General features: G+C 40.0%; 1 protein-coding gene and 2 non-coding genes across 3 annotated transcripts; 1 reads left to right on the top strand and 2 right to left on the bottom strand.

The window, feature by feature from the left end:
* Positions 1-2750: 2750 nt before the first annotated feature.
* On the top strand, positions 2751-4576 carry BORCS6 (BLOC-1 related complex subunit 6). The gene has a single exon (XM_012553166.3). The coding sequence runs from the start codon at positions 2766-2768 to the stop codon at positions 3792-3794; it is 1029 nt and encodes a 342-aa protein (XP_012408620.2). The 5' UTR covers positions 2751-2765; the 3' UTR covers positions 3795-4576.
* A 1021-nt stretch (positions 4577-5597) lies between these two features.
* Positions 5598-5671, bottom strand: TRNAT-AGU. The gene has a single exon. It is a non-coding gene; the product is annotated as a tRNA-Thr (tRNA).
* A 956-nt stretch (positions 5672-6627) lies between these two features.
* TRNAW-CCA lies at positions 6628-6699 on the bottom strand. Its single transcript has one exon. It is a non-coding gene; the product is annotated as a tRNA-Trp (tRNA).
* Positions 6700-19318: the final 12619 nt, after the last annotated feature.

The following is a 19318-nucleotide window of genomic DNA, read 5'->3' as shown; positions in this document are numbered from 1 at the left end:
TTAAAATACATGTTAAATTCAATGTATGTAAACATATTTATAAAATTATCTTGCTGCACAAAAAAAAAAAACAAACAGAAAAAACATGGGAAAGAAAACAAAATGCAAGTGAACAACAAAAAGTGAAAATGCTATGTTGTGATCCACACTCGGTTCCCACAGTCCTCTCTCTGGGTGTTGATGCCTCTGTTCATCACAAGAGCATTTGAAACTGGCCTCAAACATCTCATTGTTGGAAAGTCATGCCCATCAAAATTGATTTTCATATAATCTTGTTGTTGCCATGTACATCTCCTAGTTCTCATTTTACTTAGCATCAGCTCATGTAAGTCTCTCCAGGCCTTTCTAAAATCATCCTGCTGATCGTTTCTTATAGAACAATAATATGCTATAACATTCATATACCATAACTTAGTTTCCAATTTCTGAGGCATAAACTTGAAATGGCAAACAGGAGGATTTTCTAGAAATGAAAATATTTGGGTGAGTCTGGGATCTTACCAGCACTTAAACTGGCAGAGCCTGCTAAGAGAGAATTTCTAATTTTTTCTCTACTTAATAATATTTTATTTTTTCCATCTACATTCATTTTTGTAAGATTTTGAGTCCCATATTTTTTTCCCTCCATCCCTTCCCTTGCCCCTCTCCATGACAGAAAACAATCTGATATAGATTATGAATGTACAATCATGTTAAGCAGCAGTGTTTCCAGTCATGTTACAGGAGATTTCTTGGGTGAGGTCCATTCTTCCTTGGTTGTGCTGAGATTTCATTTTGCCCCCAAGTTGCAGAGCCTGATCCTTAATAGTAAACTCACTAAAATATATCTGTATAATTCCCCCAATTTCTATTTTACTGCTTGCTTTGAAAAATATTTTCCTGTTCTTCCTGATTGTCTTTTTTTGGGGGGGAAATAATAAATGTTTGGTGGAAAATAGGCAAGCTGTCCAAGACTAAGCTAATTGTTACCCTCTTCTTCTGAGGCCAGACTACTTCTTACCTGGAAAGAGCAGAAAAAGTAGGGTCCCCCCTACCCAATGAACCTTCAAAGAGCATTGTATCCCAAGACTCCAAATGTCTGGTCTGTAATAGATATTAACGTAGCTTAATACCCCTTTTTGAAGATGGAGAAAAAAAGGAATGATTGTCCAGTTACCAGCCATTCTCATATTTTCCACAAGGATAGAAATGGAAGTCTCCTTTGGAGATATGGAATAGGACATTTCAGATCATATCTAGCTATAAATTTCTGTTACAAACTGGCCACCTAGTTTTTTGATACATGGTTCAAACTCTTACACATACAAGATAGAATTAGATGAAAAATAATCTGAAAGTGGAATGTAGGAGTTGAGTTTGTTAGAAGATAGGGAACTTTCAGCTTAAACAGCTAGAATTTGTGTGTGTGTGTGTTCTGATGTGAACTTATTAACTGGAATAGAGATTTTTTTTTTTTCTGATTCACTGGGGAAAGACTGGATGATACTGAATCCTAGAACAATTAGAGCTTCTAGGTTCAGGGTTATCTATTGTTCCATGCTACTTTTGTGATGAGAGACAAAGAAAGAAATAGAGGCAAATGCAAAGACCACTTTGCTTTCAGAAAAGGAGTTGATTGGACAAAGTAGCGCTCCTTGGTATTTGAAGATGTGGGGAACTTTGCAGTTTTCTGGCTTAAGGGAACTAAGATAGCACAGCACTATCTTTTTGCCCCGTTTTAAGGTGAAAAGAAAAAGCTAGTTACTGCTTTATCAACTTCAGAACAAAATAGAAGCAATCTTGCCCAAGAGAATAATGGTGAAAATGAGAACGGGAACAACTAGCTGAGATAAAGCTTCTTGCATATTGCTTCAGAAGGAACCAAAGACTTCAAGACCTTTTATCCAGAGAATGAACATCTTTCTTCACTTAAACTATGTTTTTATAAATATGCCCACTTTCTCACTTTGTTCATTATTATAAGATTTAGAGCTGGAAGAGGCCTTATAAAATCATTTGTGAGGTAACCGTAGACAGACAGGGTAGTGCTAGACAAACATGGAGAGAGAGAAGAGAGTGGGGTCTATGCGAGGCAACGTGAAATGGGATAGGGGAGTCTTATAAAGGAGTAGGAAGGAAATAAAGGTAGCATGTTCCAGCGAACACCGACACCTGAGTTACTCACAGTCCCCTAGAGGCACACACCAAAGCTCCTTGCCTATCCACCCTGATGCTGGGAAGACGTTCCTGAGGGACCTAGAACATTTCTGGCTTTTTTCATCTTGTTTCTAAATTCCCCTGACCTTTCTCCAAAAAGTACACGTTCCAGTTCCTCTTTCCACCACGTTATGCAATATTACAAGTTTCCTACTAAACGCCTAGTAGTAGCAAGGAAGAAGAGCGGGGGATCTGGAAGTCAGGGACACCGGGCAGAAGCAGGGAAAGCCAGCCCTTCAACGAGATGAAAAGTTATCTAGCTTCGAAATTACTGGCTTTCTCTAAATCGGCTAAAAGGCAGGAGGTCGCTCTGTCCCGGAACCGCCGAGCCCATCCCTCTTTCCCTTCCCCTGGGTCCACGTGCACTGCACTGCCCTATCAACTTGGCCTGTTCTTGGACTCTTTTTCCTTGTATCCAATCAGTATGCCCTTGTTATTGTCTTCCTTTACCAATAGGCGCTCCCATGCGCCCGCCTCTAAAAGGCACAGCCTACCGGGGGCTCCTTAGTCCACCGGAAGAACAATTTCATAGGCTCTGATAGAGCCTGGCTCCTCCCCTTGGGCGCATCATGGAGCCTGCTCCGGGGCTGCCTGGGTTGGAGGCCGGAACCCTACTTTCCGGGTGCTCCCGGAACTCTCGGTTCAGACCTAAACCCGGAAAGCAATCCTCTCTTCCGCCCCTGGACCTCGGGTCGGGTGAGAACGCTGATGAGGAGCTCGGAGTGGGCGGGCGCGCTCAACTGGGAGGGACCCGGAAGACACGGAGCCAGCCAGCCTATGAAACACTGGGGCCCTGGGGAACTCCACCTACAGCCGGGGTCGGCTGGAGCTCCCGTAGATCAGCGAGCCCTCGGCCTTTAGGCCGACGCGTCTCTGTTCCCCAAGGGACGAAGCTGTCTCTTGGAGACAGTGCCCCCTGGGGTACCCCGAGAAAAAGCCGGATGAACCCAGAAGGGGAGGAGGAGGAAGAGGAGTGCGAGCCCGAGAAAGGGGGCCGTCTGTTCGCCGGACGCCTTCTGGACAGCCGTAGCCTAGATGGACTGAGTGGGGCTTGCGGAGGCGGGGCGGCTCCGCTCGGGGGCCCGGAGCAGGGAGCTGGTGGGGGCCGCCGGGCCACCATCTCCAGCGCCCTCGAGCTGGAGGGCACGGTCAGTCGGCACGGAGACCTCACCCACTTCGTGGCCAACAACCTGCAGCTCAAGATCCGCCTGAGCGGGAATCCGCAGCCGCAGCCGCAGCCGCCACTCTCGGCCCGGCCAGCCCCGGTCCCCGTATCATCCATCCCGCCAATAGATCCGGAGGTGCTGCGAGACCTGGAGCGGCTAAGCCGGGACCTGGGTGCCCGCGTGGAACGGCTGCTTCGCGGGCTCGGCGGCGCAGTGCAGGAGCTGACGGCCCTGAGCGTGGGCTGCATCCAGACCTATAGAGACGCTGTGGACTCTCTGGGAGAAGCAGTGGATATGAGCATCAAGGGCATGTACACGCTGCTGGCTCGATGCGAGGAGCTGGAGAGGGCTCTGCAACCAGTTCAAGGACTGGCCCGACAAGTCCGGGACATCCGGCGTACCCTGGAAGTGCTGGAAGCTCTCTGCAAATGACAGACTGGAGAGGGTTGGGAGCACTCTCACACTCAGGGAAGGGGTGATTTGGTGTGTACGCTGGTGGGATGAGACCACCGGTATCTTGTCTCTAGTCTTGTACCCCCAACCTGAAACCTTTAGGGAGAACATATGAATTGTCAGGGGGAAAAGAAAGAAATCTCTCCCCCACCTTCTTTCTTGTGTCCAGTGAGTCTCCTCCCATTCTATGAGATTTCTTGGCTGTGCGGATAAGAGCCTCTTTGTTGTCCAGGGAAGCTTTCTTGTTGAGAGAGGGGGAGGTGTTTTCATAAGAGATCTAGGGTAGATTCACTCCGTCCCGTCCTGACCCTAATAGCTGCTCCTACCGAATCCCGACCTGAGACACAAGGAGTGTTTTCGGACCAGGTTTGAATGTTAGAAGAAAGGACTTCAGCTCCAGCTGTGACCACCATATTGTGGCATCTGCTACTGGAGGGCTAACTGATAGCTGGTGAAAAGTAGTGTCTTCAAATGAACTTTACTAATGGCAAGGAATGCCCCAGTCTTTCCCCAGTTCCCCAAAATTTTGTCTTCACCCACATAAGGTGTGCTTCTAGTAAGGGTGAAGAGTAGGAGCTCAGTAAACTAAATTCTGAATATTTGAGTTCCTGAAGGGAGTAAGTGCTAGCTTCATTCCTTGTAGGATTCATAAAAGAATTGTTGATAGTTTTGAAACTGTTGTGAATCTGATCTTGGCCTATAAGCCACCATTTTTGACTTTCTGAGTTGTGTGGAATTAAAATGCTGCTACTGCTAAACTATGAGACGGTATCTCAGTAGGGTGTTTTGGGAGGGGAAAAATGTTTTTATGATGGGGGAAATAGGACAAGAGAACAAGAGAAAAGTAAAGTTGAATACACACCTGTCCCAGGCAATAGGGAAGGAGTCACTCAAGTCTGGGATAGGGGATTGAACACTTGAACCCAAGAGAAGCAAGTGTTGAGAGGAATGAACACCTCAGCACAGAAGGGTAGTAAACAGACACTATATCTAGCCTCGGTTTTCTAATTATTTTTTAGTCAAAAGCAGCGTTATCCATGTTCGATAATAACTTTCGGTCATAGAGAAACTCTGGATTCTTCACCTCCTCCTGGGAGGAAGCTGGGAAATACTATTATCAGAAAGGAGCTAAATTGACTCAAGGGACTTAGATCCTGATTTCAACATATGAATGAAAATAAAGGATGGATCACAGAAAAAGTGGGAGATATTTAAATAAGGGAACAAAATTAAAAGCCAAAAATTTCCCTCTTCTGGGAACCAGATGTAATAAGTCACAAACTATAAAATTATACATTAACCAACTACACGGATTTTTATACAGGAAATTCACGAGTGCTGAAATTTTGCCAAGTAGGAAAATTGTGTTTTTGAGGTCCCTAAAGTGTGTGGGACTAAGAATAAAGAGTAAGATATGGTTGTCCTAAAGTTGGGTTCCAGGAGAAAGCGGAAGCTGAAGTGAACGAACCAGGCTTGGGAGACGAAATTACTAGAAATTAGGGAATGATTAAATAGATAGAATGAAGATCGAAACCCCAACACCTGCGAGTGTATTGATAGAAGGTACTCCTTTCCCTGGTTTCCCGCTATCTCTAGTCGCCTTGGCTCCCGAACCGGCGCCTTTCTACTCACCCTTCAGTCAAAACTCGGGAAAATGGCGCGGCTGGCCCTCCACTCGCTGCTAATTCAAGGTAAAGGGGGTGGCAGTGATGAAAATAAGTAGAAGGAATAAACACCTCCAAATCGAGAAAAGTTATGAGGGAAACGAAAAGAAACCTCACTAGGCACCGCTGGGAGTCGAACCCAGGATCTCCTGTTTACTAGACAGGCGCTTTAACCAGCTAAGCCACGGCGCCATTCGTTTCAGCAAAAGTTTTGTGACCCCCTTTGAATCTAGAACATTCGTTGGTGGTGTGCACATGAGAAAGTATTCTAGTGAAGAAACGATGGTCAGTGGTTAATAGGCGCAAAGACAAAGAGGAATTGGAGAGGGGAAAGATGGGCTTCCTGAGATGTGTGAAAACGAGTACTTTAAAGTAATGAATGATTACTTTAAAAATGCGCTCCCCCTGTCCCCGAACTATGGACGGGAAGGAGACTCGAACCCCTACGCGAGTAATGTTTAGGACTCCCGGCCCATTGCTTTAACCGCTCGGCCACCTCGCTCTCAGTAACAGGGAACTCTGCTCTACGTATCCTTTCTGTAAAAAAGGAAGGGGAATTTTTTTCTTCTCTCTCTTTTTTGTTCCCATATTTCTCTAAAGTAGCGGTACCCAACTCTGTTTCTGCAGGGGAAAATGGTATTTCTTAGAATAGCGTCCCGTTAAGGTGGGAGGGGCGGAGTTATGGGTGGGAAGTGACCCACAAAGGAAGCAATTCGTTTCATCCATTAACTTTTTCTAGTTTCTACTTTCCGGAAGATGAAGTGCAGAAAAGTAAGAACGTTTCCCCATTTCCCCTCCTATGCCAAGTGGTCATAACCAGAAACTAGAACTGGAAGGGACTTCACAGGCCATCTACTCCAACCCATTTTACAGATGAGGAAACTGAGGCCGAGAAAGGTTAAATGATCTGTCCAAAATCATAAAGTCTAAAATCATGACCCTAAACTCTGACTCTGTCTCATCGAGAATGCAGATAAATTGGTCAGTCTTCGGACCGTCCCAAGAATTTGGACACCCTTCACCTCGGCCCTTTCTAGATCCTCAAGCAAATGGGTTCTTCCCTTGTCCGAGGAAGACTCGGGAAAAAATTACTAGTCCCATTCCCCCAAATCGGGAAAAAGGGAAAACATACTGCGAATTGCACACAGTGACCCCGACGTGATTTGAACACGCAACCTTCTGATCTGGAGTCAGACGCGCTACCGTTGCGCCACGAGGTCATCCGAACGCAAAGTTGGATGTGTCAGCTTATGGCTACTAGGCGGCCGGAATGGCTGTGCCTGAGATGTGAATAGAGCAAGAAGAGGAAGGCGAAGTGGATTCGGCTGAATAAATGGATAAATACAAGAGAGACAGAGAAAATGAGAGAGACACAGAGAGAGACACACAGAGAAACAGAGACGAGCGCGCCTGGTCCTATTCTACCTGTGTTTGACCATCTCACTTTACCAAAGAATTCCTTTCTCCCCCGCCTCCCACGTCTCTTACACACACACACACACACACACAGAGAGAGAGAGAGAGAGAGAGAGAGAGAGAGAGAGAGAAAGGGAGGGAGGGAGGGAAGGAGAGAAGGAGGGAGGGAAGGAGAGACGGAGAGAGGGAGGGAGACAGAGACGGAGAGAGGGAGGGAGAGAGAGAAAGGGAGAAAGGGAGGAAGGAAGGGAGGGAGGGAGGGAGGGAAGGAGAGAAGGAGGGAGGGAAGGAGAGACGGAGAGAGGGAGGGAGAGACGGAGAGAGGGAGGGAGAGAGAGACGGAGAGAGGGAGGGAGAGAGAGAAAGGGAGAAAGGGAGGAAGGAAGGGAGGGAGGGAGGGAGGGAAGGAGAGAAGGAGGGAGGGAAGGAGAGACGGAGAGAGGGAGGGAGACAGAGACGGAGAGAGGGAGGGAGAGAGAGAAAGGGAGAAAGGGAGGAAGGAAGGGAGGGAGGGAGGGAAGAAGAGAGGGAGGGAAGGAGAGAGCGCGCGCAGAATTTCTCCCTCCACTTTTGACCTGATGGGAGATAGTGAGAATTCTCAGAAGAACATGTCTCTCTCTTCCCGCCAGAGTCCTGGGTAATGACAAAAGACTCAGGGACCGTAGGTTTAAAAGACGGATTTCTAAACCCTGGAAAGGAGATCTTGGAGGAACGGCACCTGCTCTGAGTTCCCTCCAGTTCCCTGGCTCACAACATGATTATTCCAGCTACGGAGGCTAGCTTGCCGTCTCTGCCCTCCCCAGTTCTGTACTTTTAGCTCCTTAATGTAGGGAAGGAATCAGTGAATAAGAGAGTGATTGAAAAGTAGAGAGAAAGCTCAGGAAGGGAATAAGCTAACAGGGCAGGCAGGAGTCACGAAATTAGCACTTGCAAGGACCACCACTCCTTTAGAGACTGCAGCCAAAGGAAGGAGAAAAGTGACGTTGATGCGATGTTAAGTACAGAAATAGGGACAGAAAAAGAAATAATTAAAAAAAAAGAAGAAGAAGAAATGTAATGCCAGAGGTCACTTTTAATGGGGTGACCAGTTCCTCCATTTGTCCTATTTCATAATTCTGCCTTAAGGTTATGACCGTCCCCTCTTAATGGTTGAGATAAAGGTGTTATAGACATTCCTTAATGTCATTAGAATATCAGTAACCTCCATCTATGAGGCTATCCCCACCTAGGTCTCTGCATTATGTCATAAAAGGCTTGCTGTCCCGATACTCGGGGCTAGACCCTTTGAGATGATAGTCTCGTCTAGCCCTGGGATCCATTGGTCCCAGTATTTCTCTCCATTTAATAAACTATTGAATTGTCTCTAATCTCTGTCTTGCTCAGTTTCTTTTGGCATTATAGAAGAATGTACTGGGACTGTAGAATAGGAATCTCACTCCACACAACTTAGCATGGTTGAGACCCCAGAACTGTGGGGGGAAATGCGGCGGCACGATTTTTAGAATCTTTGTGTAGACAGCGGGGAAAGAGAGTTACTGAAAAGTTCAGGTCCACCTTGATCTCCTTTTTCTCTAATGGAACATCACTTATTGTTTTACTATATACTCTTTTTTTTTTTTTGGTTGTTATTTATTTATTTACATAGTGTATGTATGGGTAATTTTTCCAATATCGACCCTTGGAAAACCTTTTGTTCCAAATTTTCCCCTCCTTTGCCTCACCCCCTCTTCTAGCTGGCAGATAGTACAATACATGTTAAATATGTTGAAAACATGTTAAATACTATACACACATATTTATACAGTTGTCTTGCTGCACAAGAAAAATCAGATCAAGAAGGAAGGAAAAGAAAAACTAAGAAACCAAACGCAAGCAAATAACAATAGAGAGTGAGAATGCTATGTTGTGTTTCACACTCTGTTCCCCAGGTTCTCTCTCTCAGTGTAAATGGCTCTCTTCATCACTGAACAAGTGGAACTGGTTTGAATCCTCTTATTGTTGAAGAGAGCTACGTACATCAGAATTATCGTCGTATAGTCTTGTTGTTGCCGTGTATAATGATCTCCTGGTTCTGCTCATTTCATTTAGCATCAGTTCATGTAGGTCTCCCCAAGCATCTCTGAAATCATCCTGCTGGCCGTTTCTTACAGAACAATAGTTTCCAAAGCATTCATATGTCATAACTTATTCAGCCATTCTCCAATTTATGGGCATCCATTCAATTTCCAGTTTCTAGGCACTATACCAAAAAAGGGCCCTTCTTTAAGATCTCTTTGGGATATAATCCCAGTAGAAACACTGCTGGATCAAAGAGTATGCGCAGTTTGATAACTTTTTGAGCATTTACTATATACTCTTTCAGGAGGCCCTTAGTGATATAATCTTGCAGGTCGGTGGTAGTAATTTTCAATTAAAACGCAGGCACGCACAGAGATACACACACACAATCTTGCATTTAAAAAACAAAACAAAACATTTCTTTATGTAGTAAGGGTTGCTTCTCCTTAGACCATGTGTGGAAATGGACCTATAGAGACCATCCTAGAGTGCACTAAGCTCTTAGGGACAAAGATTAAAAGATATTGTGTGACTCTTTAGGAAAATGTCACACATCCTGGAGAACAAGAATGCAAGAAGAGTTGAAAAAACTTTCTCAGTTTTAATTGATACAACATCTCTGTCCCAACCCCCTCTCCCCAGAACCCAAAAAGAGACCAGGGATCATTCAGGGTTTGCTATAAAGTCTCTAGTGACAATCCAGTCATTTTTTAATCTTTGTCAGTTAACCTCCCTTTGTTTATTTGCTTTAGTTTCTTGACCTGTATGTAAAATGAAGATAACAGCTTTTATGAACTCCCTGGCTTATTGTGAGGATCAAATGCAATGAAAATTGCAAAGTGCTTGGTACATTGCTATATAATTGGCACATGCTATATAAATGCCAAGGCATATGCCCTCATTGGAAAGTCAGCCTCAATCCTTCTCTAGAGTAAGGCAAAGTTATCTAATGCCTGTGTGAGTTGAATGAACCTTGTCCTCAGAAGGCTAGATCATAATTAGAGCTGGAAAAGACCTCCAAGGGTCCTCTACTTCAAACTCCTCCATTTACAGTTGAGGAAAATGAGACCTAGAGATAGATATTAAGTGAATTACCCCAAGTTCACCTCCGTGAGCCTCTCTTATCAATAATAAACAAGTATTAATCACCTTTTATGTGAAAGCTTTGTAATAGGTGCTAAGATTTGGTTATCTTAAAAGGTTATACAAGAACTCTTCTAGGTGTGTGTCTGTATGTGTATAACTTTCAGTTATAATTGTTTTATAGTTTTATTTATATTGTTTACATTATTTTCTTGGTTCCACATCATTTCACATCACTCAATATGTATTGCCCTGTTTCTCATATTGTTTCTTAAGCACAGTAACATTTCATTGCATTCACAAAACACAAATTGTTTATTCTTCAATCAATGGGCATGCATTTTGTTTCTAGTTCTTGGCTACAACAAAAAAAAGCCTCCAAAAGCTTTAAGACTCTTTTTTTTTTTTTTTTTTTTTGGTCCTTGGTTTTGTTTACCAATCTGAGTTTATTTACGACATTAGCTCAGCCTAACACTTTGTGGCCATAAAATAACTTTGTATTTATCTCATTGGCTCCTGCTTCCATTTTATGGATATATTTTAAAATATGCATGGTTTGGTGAATCTTCAGTTCAGGTTGATTTTTCCCATATAGAATTTTAGTTCTCTGACCCTACTTTGCTCTCTCCTGAACCCTTTAGAATATATTTACATGGGTAAAACCTGGAATTCCAGTCTAAAAGATAGTTCCCTACAAGATTCCCATCATTTCCACCCCACCTTCCTCATTGTTAGGGAAAATCAAATCTAGAATATAAATTTCCTTTGTTGGTGCCTCCATCTTTTGCAGAATGAAATTAACATTAGGTTAAATCAATAACATTGTTACTTGGCTAAGACTTGAAAAGAATAAATGCAAAGGTCAAGGCATATGCCCTCACTGGAAAGTCAGCCTCAATCCTTCTCTAGAGTAAGACAAAGTTGATTCAAGCTCTTTTGAAGATGCCCTCCCCACCTTCACCCCACCCCTAGCTACACAACAAATCTTTTCTTAATTATTTGGTTAACAGACCACCACCAGATGTAGAATAATTACAAATGTCCTATAGTCTATTCCAGTCCCTTTTATTCCATGTCACCACAACTCTGCTGGAAACAGGTTTCCCAGTATCCCCATTTAGAGAGGTATCATCAATAGCACTCTGCTATCAGGCAGGCAGCAAGATGGTTCAGTGAATCTGGTGTTAGGCCCAGAATCAGAAAAACTTAAGTTCGAATTTGACAGGCTCTGTGACCCTAGGTAAATCAGTTAATCTCCGTTTGTTTGTTTGCTTTAGTTTCTTGACCTGTATGTAAAATGGAGATAACCCAGGATACCTAGCTTATTGTGAGGATCAAATGCAATGAAAATTGTAAAGTGCTTGGTACATTGTTATATAATTGGCACATGCTATAAAAATGCTAGCTATTATCATTGCTGTTGTTATTAACATACCTGTTACTCAAGGATAGGACAAATATCCTTTGTGAACATGTGTAACAATTAGAGAAGGAATGCCTGAAGATTAGAAAGAAGACATGACAGACATATCTGCTGAAGATAAGATAAGATAAGAAAGGATCAAAAAAATCAAGAATTTCAAGGACTGGGTTAAAAAAACAAATCGCCTTACAATTGGTGATTAAGAAGGGCAATCCTATGATTGATAAGCTTCTGATCTCAAACGTCTATCGTTTAATTTTGGGGGGCATATACCACCCAATATAAGTGTATTTATTCACTTATTTACATGTTAATGTACAGATAATAGATTCCTATACTATATAGTAATATAATCATGTATTTAAGAAGCTTGGTAGCATGGATGTTGATAAACTTATACAAAAAAGCCTGACATTTTCAAAAGAATGATAAAAAGATGAAATATTGTAAAGATAATATTTTATTAGGTATCAAAAAACTTTGTTTCTACTACAGTATTGATAGTTATTTGTAATTACAGATGATTAGATATATTTCTTTTTTTTTTTTAAATTGATTTAACACTTTGTGATACAGCAATTCAAAGGTCTTGATCTATCTGTCTTGATCTTTCAGTATTTCAGGCATTAATGGCTATTTTAACTAAAAAAGAAGCTGCATAAAGACAAGTAAGTCCTAAGAAAAGAATTAAGCCTATTTACTATATGTCAGACACTGTGCTAAATCTTGATGTCAATCTTATAATCAGATGATGTTAAATTTCTGTATTAACAAATAGGTTCCAAATTCCCTGAAACTTTCTATTTGGAAGATTTTTAAGTAGGTTAGAAAGATTCTTATTCTAAATTTTGAAAGCATAGAGATAGGAGAGCACACAGAGTCTTCAACAGAGAGGCTTTAAGTATCCAGATGAAAAGGGTGTGGGGATGTGTGGCATCAGTAATGTTAAATGGTGCAGAGGTCAAGAAGATTGAAAAATTTTAAAATGACATTAAATTTGGCAATTAAAAGATCATTGGGATCTAACCATTCTAAAAATTGATTTGGAACTATGCCCCCAAAGTAAACAAGCAGTGAATACCTTTTGACCCAGCAATGCCTCTAGGCTTATGTTTTAAAGAAATCAAATTAAAATATAAAGGACTCATATATGCAAGATATTTACAGTATATTTTTGCACTAGCAAAGAATTGAAAGCCAAGAGGGTACCTATCAATTGAGGAACAACTGAACAAATTATGATGTAAGTGTACAAAGCATACATATGCTGCATCTAGATTACGTAGCTAGAGAAGCTATATACATATATTGAGAGAGAGAGAGAGAGAGAACCCTAGAACCCTACAGTGGAGTGGGCTGAGCTGGGCAATTGGCTTGGTAAATAGGGAGCTGAATCCTTTCTCTCCAAACCAAGTATTACTCAGGTATATCTTCTTCCCATTGTCACATTTCCAGTAACACATTCAAGGACACTTCCTTGAGGGATGGAGACTAAAGTAATGACTACAGAAGAAAAGCAAATTTAAAAGAAGGAATTGATAAATAGTGGCAACCACCCAGAAGAATGGGGAGAGGGAGTAGAGAGAGATAATTAAACATTTCTACATCACCAATGGAGCAGACATTTCAGAAAGGCAGTGTTAAAAGGAAGCCAAGAGTAAAGTCACTTAACCTCTTTTTGTTTTACCTTCCTTAACTGTAAAATGAAGATGATAATAGCACCTAAATCCTAGAGTTGTGAGCTTCAGATAATTATAAGCATTTAAAAGAATGTCTGACATATAGTAAATATTTAATAAATGTTTGTGTCTATCCTTCCTTTACTCCCACAGTAGTCATGTGAGGAAACCACTTTTGTGGAAAAGAGGTCAACTATCATTACCAACTGCAACCCATAGATCAGACTAGCCAGTCTAATTGAAGCATCAAGGTAAAAAGAGATAGGAAGCAGCATGGGCTAGGCAAATCAAACATTTACCATCTTTACCACCTTGTCTCCCCAAAGCTTTTTAGCTATTACCATAATATTGTTTCCAGCCATGTACTTGTACCCATTATCCTAGGAAGCTAGAATGTCAAAATGCAATCTGGCAATTGGCTCTTGCAGCCACTACTGAAGACCCAGAAAAGAAAGTTCTTGCCACCAAGGTCCTTGACACTGTCAAATAATTCACCATCAGAAACATATGGGATTTTATCAGTGAAAATGACATTAAAGAAGAAAAATTAACAACTGCCATAGCATAGAATACATTGATACTTCAAGGACCATAGAACTTTTTCATCTGATCTGCAACTGAAAACTTCCATGTATATTGTTTTCCATATTAGAAAGTGAGTTCTTTGTTAGCAAAGATTGAATACTTTTCTATTTAGCACATTGCTTTGTACTTAGTAAACCCTTAATAAATATTTTTTCATTCATTCATTTTATAAAATGTTCTTTTGGAAGATTAAGCACTTACCATATGTCAGGCAAATGTTTTACAAATATCTCATATGATCTCACAGCTCTAGAATTTAAAGTGCTTATTATCATTATCTTCATACAACATTAATAAAGTAATTTAGGTAGTATGGTCATTTTTATTATTTTGACTCAACCTCCCTGGGAGTAATTCATGTTTTTCCAGTTATTTAGATCGGTATTTCTAAAAAGAGTGTTTTATAATTAGATTCATATTATTTCTGCTTGAATCTTAGAAGATATTCTCCCAAATAGCTTATATTTTCTATGGTTATTTTGAATGATATTTCTCATCCTAAATATTCTTGATTTTGTTGGTTATAATGCTTATTTAGGTTGATTTATCTTATATTCTACAATTTTAATGACATTATTTCAATTAAATTTTAATTGATTCTTTAGTGTTCTCTAAGTACACCTGCATCTGCATATTATCTGTAAAAAGTGATAAATTTTGTTTTTTCTTTGCCCATGATTGGATTATAGTTTTGAAAACTGGGCTAGAATGGAGATTGGTGGTCTATGGGATACTGCCACTCCTGGGGCTCTTATGTTACTTGACAATTGCTCAACAGTTGTTTCTGGTGGTGATAAGGAATTACCTCACAAAGAATAAAGTCTTTTAATTATGGCTGTGGAGGATAGACTGGAAGCAGTCCTTGGTCTTATTCCTTCAATTTCTTTGTCTTGTTTTCATTGCACTAGTTAGTATTTCTAATACTATGTTAATAATAGATTACTATGAGGAGCTTACATTCTAATGGGAGAGACATGTATAATAAGGAGGCACTAGTCAGGTCCTTTGGTTCAGAAAGTTATTAACATAATGAATGGAGTGATAAAGCAAAGTTGATTTGTTCATAGTTCATAGTTTCAAAACGGGAGAGAGAAGGATATGGTTTGAGGGAAGAGAAGAGTGACTGGAATTTTCCCAAAGTAGTAGTTTGGGAGAGACAATCAAAAATCAGGAAAACAGACCCCAGCAAAAGTTCCACCAGGGCATGGTCTTTATTGTGGGCTATGAAACCCTTGAGAGAGAAGGTTGTGCAGAAAGTGATAGGAGAGGATGACTGCTTGATGACTAGAATGAAATATTTTAGTCATGGAAATCATAGTGTTGGTTACTGGTTGAAACAGCCAATATGGTTTGTTGAAAAAAGAGATTAAGTGACTTAAGGATGAATTTGAACTAAGGTCTTCCTGACTGCAGACTCAGAACTCTACTACCAAACAACTACAAAGCAGCTTTCTTGCCTAGTGTTTCTCTATCAGAGCAACTTCCCCAGATGATGACTATGGGGGCTGAACTGTTTAGTTGGTGCTACTTCCTGGGCTCTAGTGCTTTCTTTGTTACCAACAATTATTTCAGTGTAAAGGAAGGTGAGCCCCTTTCCTGCAATGATTTCTTTTTTCAATGATGGTAGCTGGGCTTGAAAGCAGGTTTGGTAGTTTAGGAGTACCTCTATTCCCAAGGCTCCTGGACCAGGAGTCTCCTAGGCTACTTCTAGTATAATATGGGGAGATTATAGTCAAGGTTGTATTGGTATTTTGGTTTGTCTGTATATCTTCTTTCTCCTTAACGTACCTTGTTGCTTCAGAACTAGAGAAAATAGCATTATTATGAAGGAAAAAGGTAAAATAAATTAACGATGATTTTTTTTTTTATTTATTTAATAGCCTTTTATTTACAGGATATATACATGGGTAACTTTACAGCATTAACAATTGCCAAACCTCTTGTTCCAATTTTTCACCTCTTACCCCCCCCACCCCCTCCCCTAAATGGCAGGATGACCAGTAGATGTTAAATATATTAAAATATAACTTAGATACATAATAAGTATACATGACCAAAACATTATTTTGCTGTACAAAAAGAATCAGACTCTGAATTATTGTACAATTAGCTTGTGAAGGAAATCAAAAATGCAGGTGTGCATAAATATAGGGATTGGGAATTCAATGTAATGGTTTTTAGTCATCTCCCAGAGTTCTTTTTCTGGGTATAGCTAGTTCAGTTCATTACTGCTCCATTAGAAATGATTTGGTTGATCTCGTTGCTGAGGATGGCCTGATCCATCAGAACTGGTCATCATCTAGTATTGTTGTTGAAGTATATAATGATCTCCTGGTCCTGCTCATTTCACTCAGCATCAGTTCGTGTAAGTCTCTCCAGGCCTTTCTGAAACGTTGATTTTTTTTTAATGGAAGGGAAGGGGAAAGAGAGAGAAGAGAGAGAGAAAGGGTGAGATCAGTAGAATAGATTAGGTATATAACATTCTTTTTTTTTTTTTTTCTTCCCAAAGTGGGGTTAAGATGCTTTCACTTACTTTTATTATTTTTCCCCACATTTTAATCAATATTCAATAAACATTTTATTAGATGTCTACCATATGCCAGGCTCTGTTTTCAGTGCAGGGGATGCAAAAAATAAAGAATCTCTGCCTTCAAGTTGCTTACATTAGATATACAACATTCTGATGCAAACAAACAGAAGTACAGTGTTTGATAAACTCAAAGACCCCAGTTACTGATGAAGGACTCATTATTTAACTGCTGGGAAAGAACTGCTGGGAAAACTTGACAACAGTTTGTTTTCAGAAAAACATTTCGATTTTTATTTTTTTTTTTAAAGATTTTTACTTACAAAATATATGCATGGGTGATTTTTCAACAATGACCTTTGCAAAGCCTTCTATTCCAAATTATCCCTTCCTTCCCCCCACCCCTTCCCCTAGATAGCAGGTAGTCCAATATATGTTAAATGTGTTAAAATATATGTTAAATCAAATATATGTAAACATATTTATATTGTTATCTTGCTGCATAAGAAAAATTGGATCAACAAAAAAAAAAAACTGGAAAAGAAAACAAAATGTAAACAACAACAGAAAGAGTGAGAATGCTATGTTGTGGTCCACACTTAGCTCCCACAGACTTGACAACAGTTTGGCGACTTAACAACAGTTTGGCAGAAATTCAATTTAGATAACACTTCCCACCATAAATCAAGATAAGCTCCAAAAGTAGACACGACATAGATATTAAAAGTCATGTCATAAACAAAGAAAAAGATCAAAAAAGAAATTCTCTTTCAGATCTATGGGGAAGAGTTAATGACTAAACAAATGATAAAGGACATCAAGTGAGATGAAATGAACAGTTTTTTATATAAAATAAAAACATTTTTACACAAATTTAACAGGAAATATTAGATAGAAAACAGATAATGGAGAAAAATCTTTGCAACTAATTTCTCTGATAAAGGTCTCATTTACCAGATATATGGAACCAATTCAAATTTATGACTAAGAGCTATTCCTAAAGATAAATGATCAAAGAATATGAACAGGCCTATTTCAAAGGAAGAGATCCAAGTTATCAGCTATCATATGCAAATACTTTAAATTTTGCATTTTAGAAAAATTAAAAAGCAATTTTTGAGGTTCAATCTCACATCAAATCAGACTAGCAATTATTTTTTTAAAAAAGGAAAATAATAAACATTGAAAAAGCTTTGGGAAAAACAGGCACACTAATGTAGGACCGGTGGAGTTGTGAATAATTCTGCCCAGAAAACTATTAAACTCTACATACCTTTTGAACCAACTATATAACTACTAGACTACCCCAAAGAAATCAAAGGAAAAAGGACCTATATGTACAAACATATTTATAGCAGTTTCACTATGGAAGACAAAAATTGGAATCTGGGGGCAGGATCCTTCTATTGAACAATGACTAGACAAACTATGGTATGTGAATTATGGGATATTATTGAGCCTTAAGAAATAATGAAATGGATAATTTCAGACTAAACTGGGAGAACCTCTCTAAACTTTAGAAGTTTGATCAACACAATGACAAACTACCCATCCAAAAGAATGAAGATAAGCTACTCACCTCCTGACAGAGGGATTAACTTAAGTGGCATGAAAGAACATATATTTAAATTTGTTTTGCCAGACTACGTAAATATATGTTGAACAATTTTTTTTTTGGCCCAATTGAAATTTTTTCAAAGTTGCCCAAGGTGGGAGAGTAGAAAGGGCAGAGTAATGAAACAACAAAAGAGGTCTATTCTGAAAAATAAAAAAAGCAATCTTTATTTTTATTTTTAAAATAATTATAACTTTTTATTGACAGAACCCATGCCATGGTAATTTTTTACAACATTATCCCTTGCACTCACTTCTGTTCCGATTTCTCCCCTCTCTCCCTCCACTCCCTCCCCTAGATGGTAAGCAGTCCTATAGATGTTAAATATATCACAGTATATTCTAGATACAATATATGTGTGCAGAACCGAACAGTTCTCTTGTTGCACAGGAAGAATTGGATTCAGAAGGTAAAAATAACCTGGGAAGAAAAAAACAAACATGCAAACAGTTTACATTCATTTCCCAGTGTTCTTTCTTTGGGTGTAGCTGCTTCTGTCCATCATTGATCAATTGAAACTGAATTAGGTCTCTTTGTCAAAGAAATCCACTTCCATCAGAATACATCCTCATATAGTCGTTGTTGAGGCATATAATGCTCTCTGGTCCTGCTCATTTCACTCAGCATCAGTTCATGTAAGTCTCTCCAAGCCTCTCTGTATTCTTCCTGCTGGTCATTTCTTACAGAACAATAATATTCCATAACATTCATATACTACAGTTTATTCAGCCATTCTCCAATTGATGGGCATCCACTCATTTTCCAGTTTCTGGCCACTACAAACAGGGCTGCCACAGTTTGGCACATACAGGTCCCTTTCCCTTCTTTAGTATCTCTTTGGGAAAAAGCAATCTTTAAAAAGAATATAAGTTTTTCGAGATCTAGGACGACTGGTTTATTTTTTTATTTGCACAGTCATTGTTTAGCACTTTTAGCAAGGTAAGCACTTAGTTTTCCATTCCTTCCTTCCTTCCTTCCTAACACACAAACTCCTTAAAAGCGGGGAGGCCTAGTTTTTTGTTTTAGTATTTATTCTCAGCGCTTAACAGTGCCGGCATTTGGTGAAAGCTTAATATTTATTCATTCGCAGTTATTAAATAAACCTGTGGGGAATAGATAAGGCGAAGAACTTACAGGAATGCATGAATTCTTTTTCTGTATTTTATGATTTCTGTGTTTCCCCTATGACCTGTATAATATGTGCAGGCTCATATCTACTTGAGCCTTGGCCAGCTAGAAACATATTTACTTAACCTGAGCTGATGACATTTATTGGTATTTGACATTTATCGATATTTAGTCTATTAGCTGGACCACTGTCTGCTTGATTAAGCCTGAAGGCCTGACTTTGTTTCCCTGAGATTTCAGGGAAACAGAAACCTTCCATTCCAATCTCCCCAAATGGCAACAACCAATTAGACGCCTCCCCCTCCCCTTCTCAATGCTCTCTTAC

Source organism: Sarcophilus harrisii, chromosome 4 (assembly GCF_902635505.1).
Source record: "Sarcophilus harrisii chromosome 4, mSarHar1.11, whole genome shotgun sequence".
NCBI classification, from domain to species: domain Eukaryota; kingdom Metazoa; phylum Chordata; class Mammalia; order Dasyuromorphia; family Dasyuridae; genus Sarcophilus; species Sarcophilus harrisii.
The sequence above is the reverse complement of the archived record's forward strand: the minus strand, read 5'-3'. Positions and strand labels throughout refer to the sequence as shown.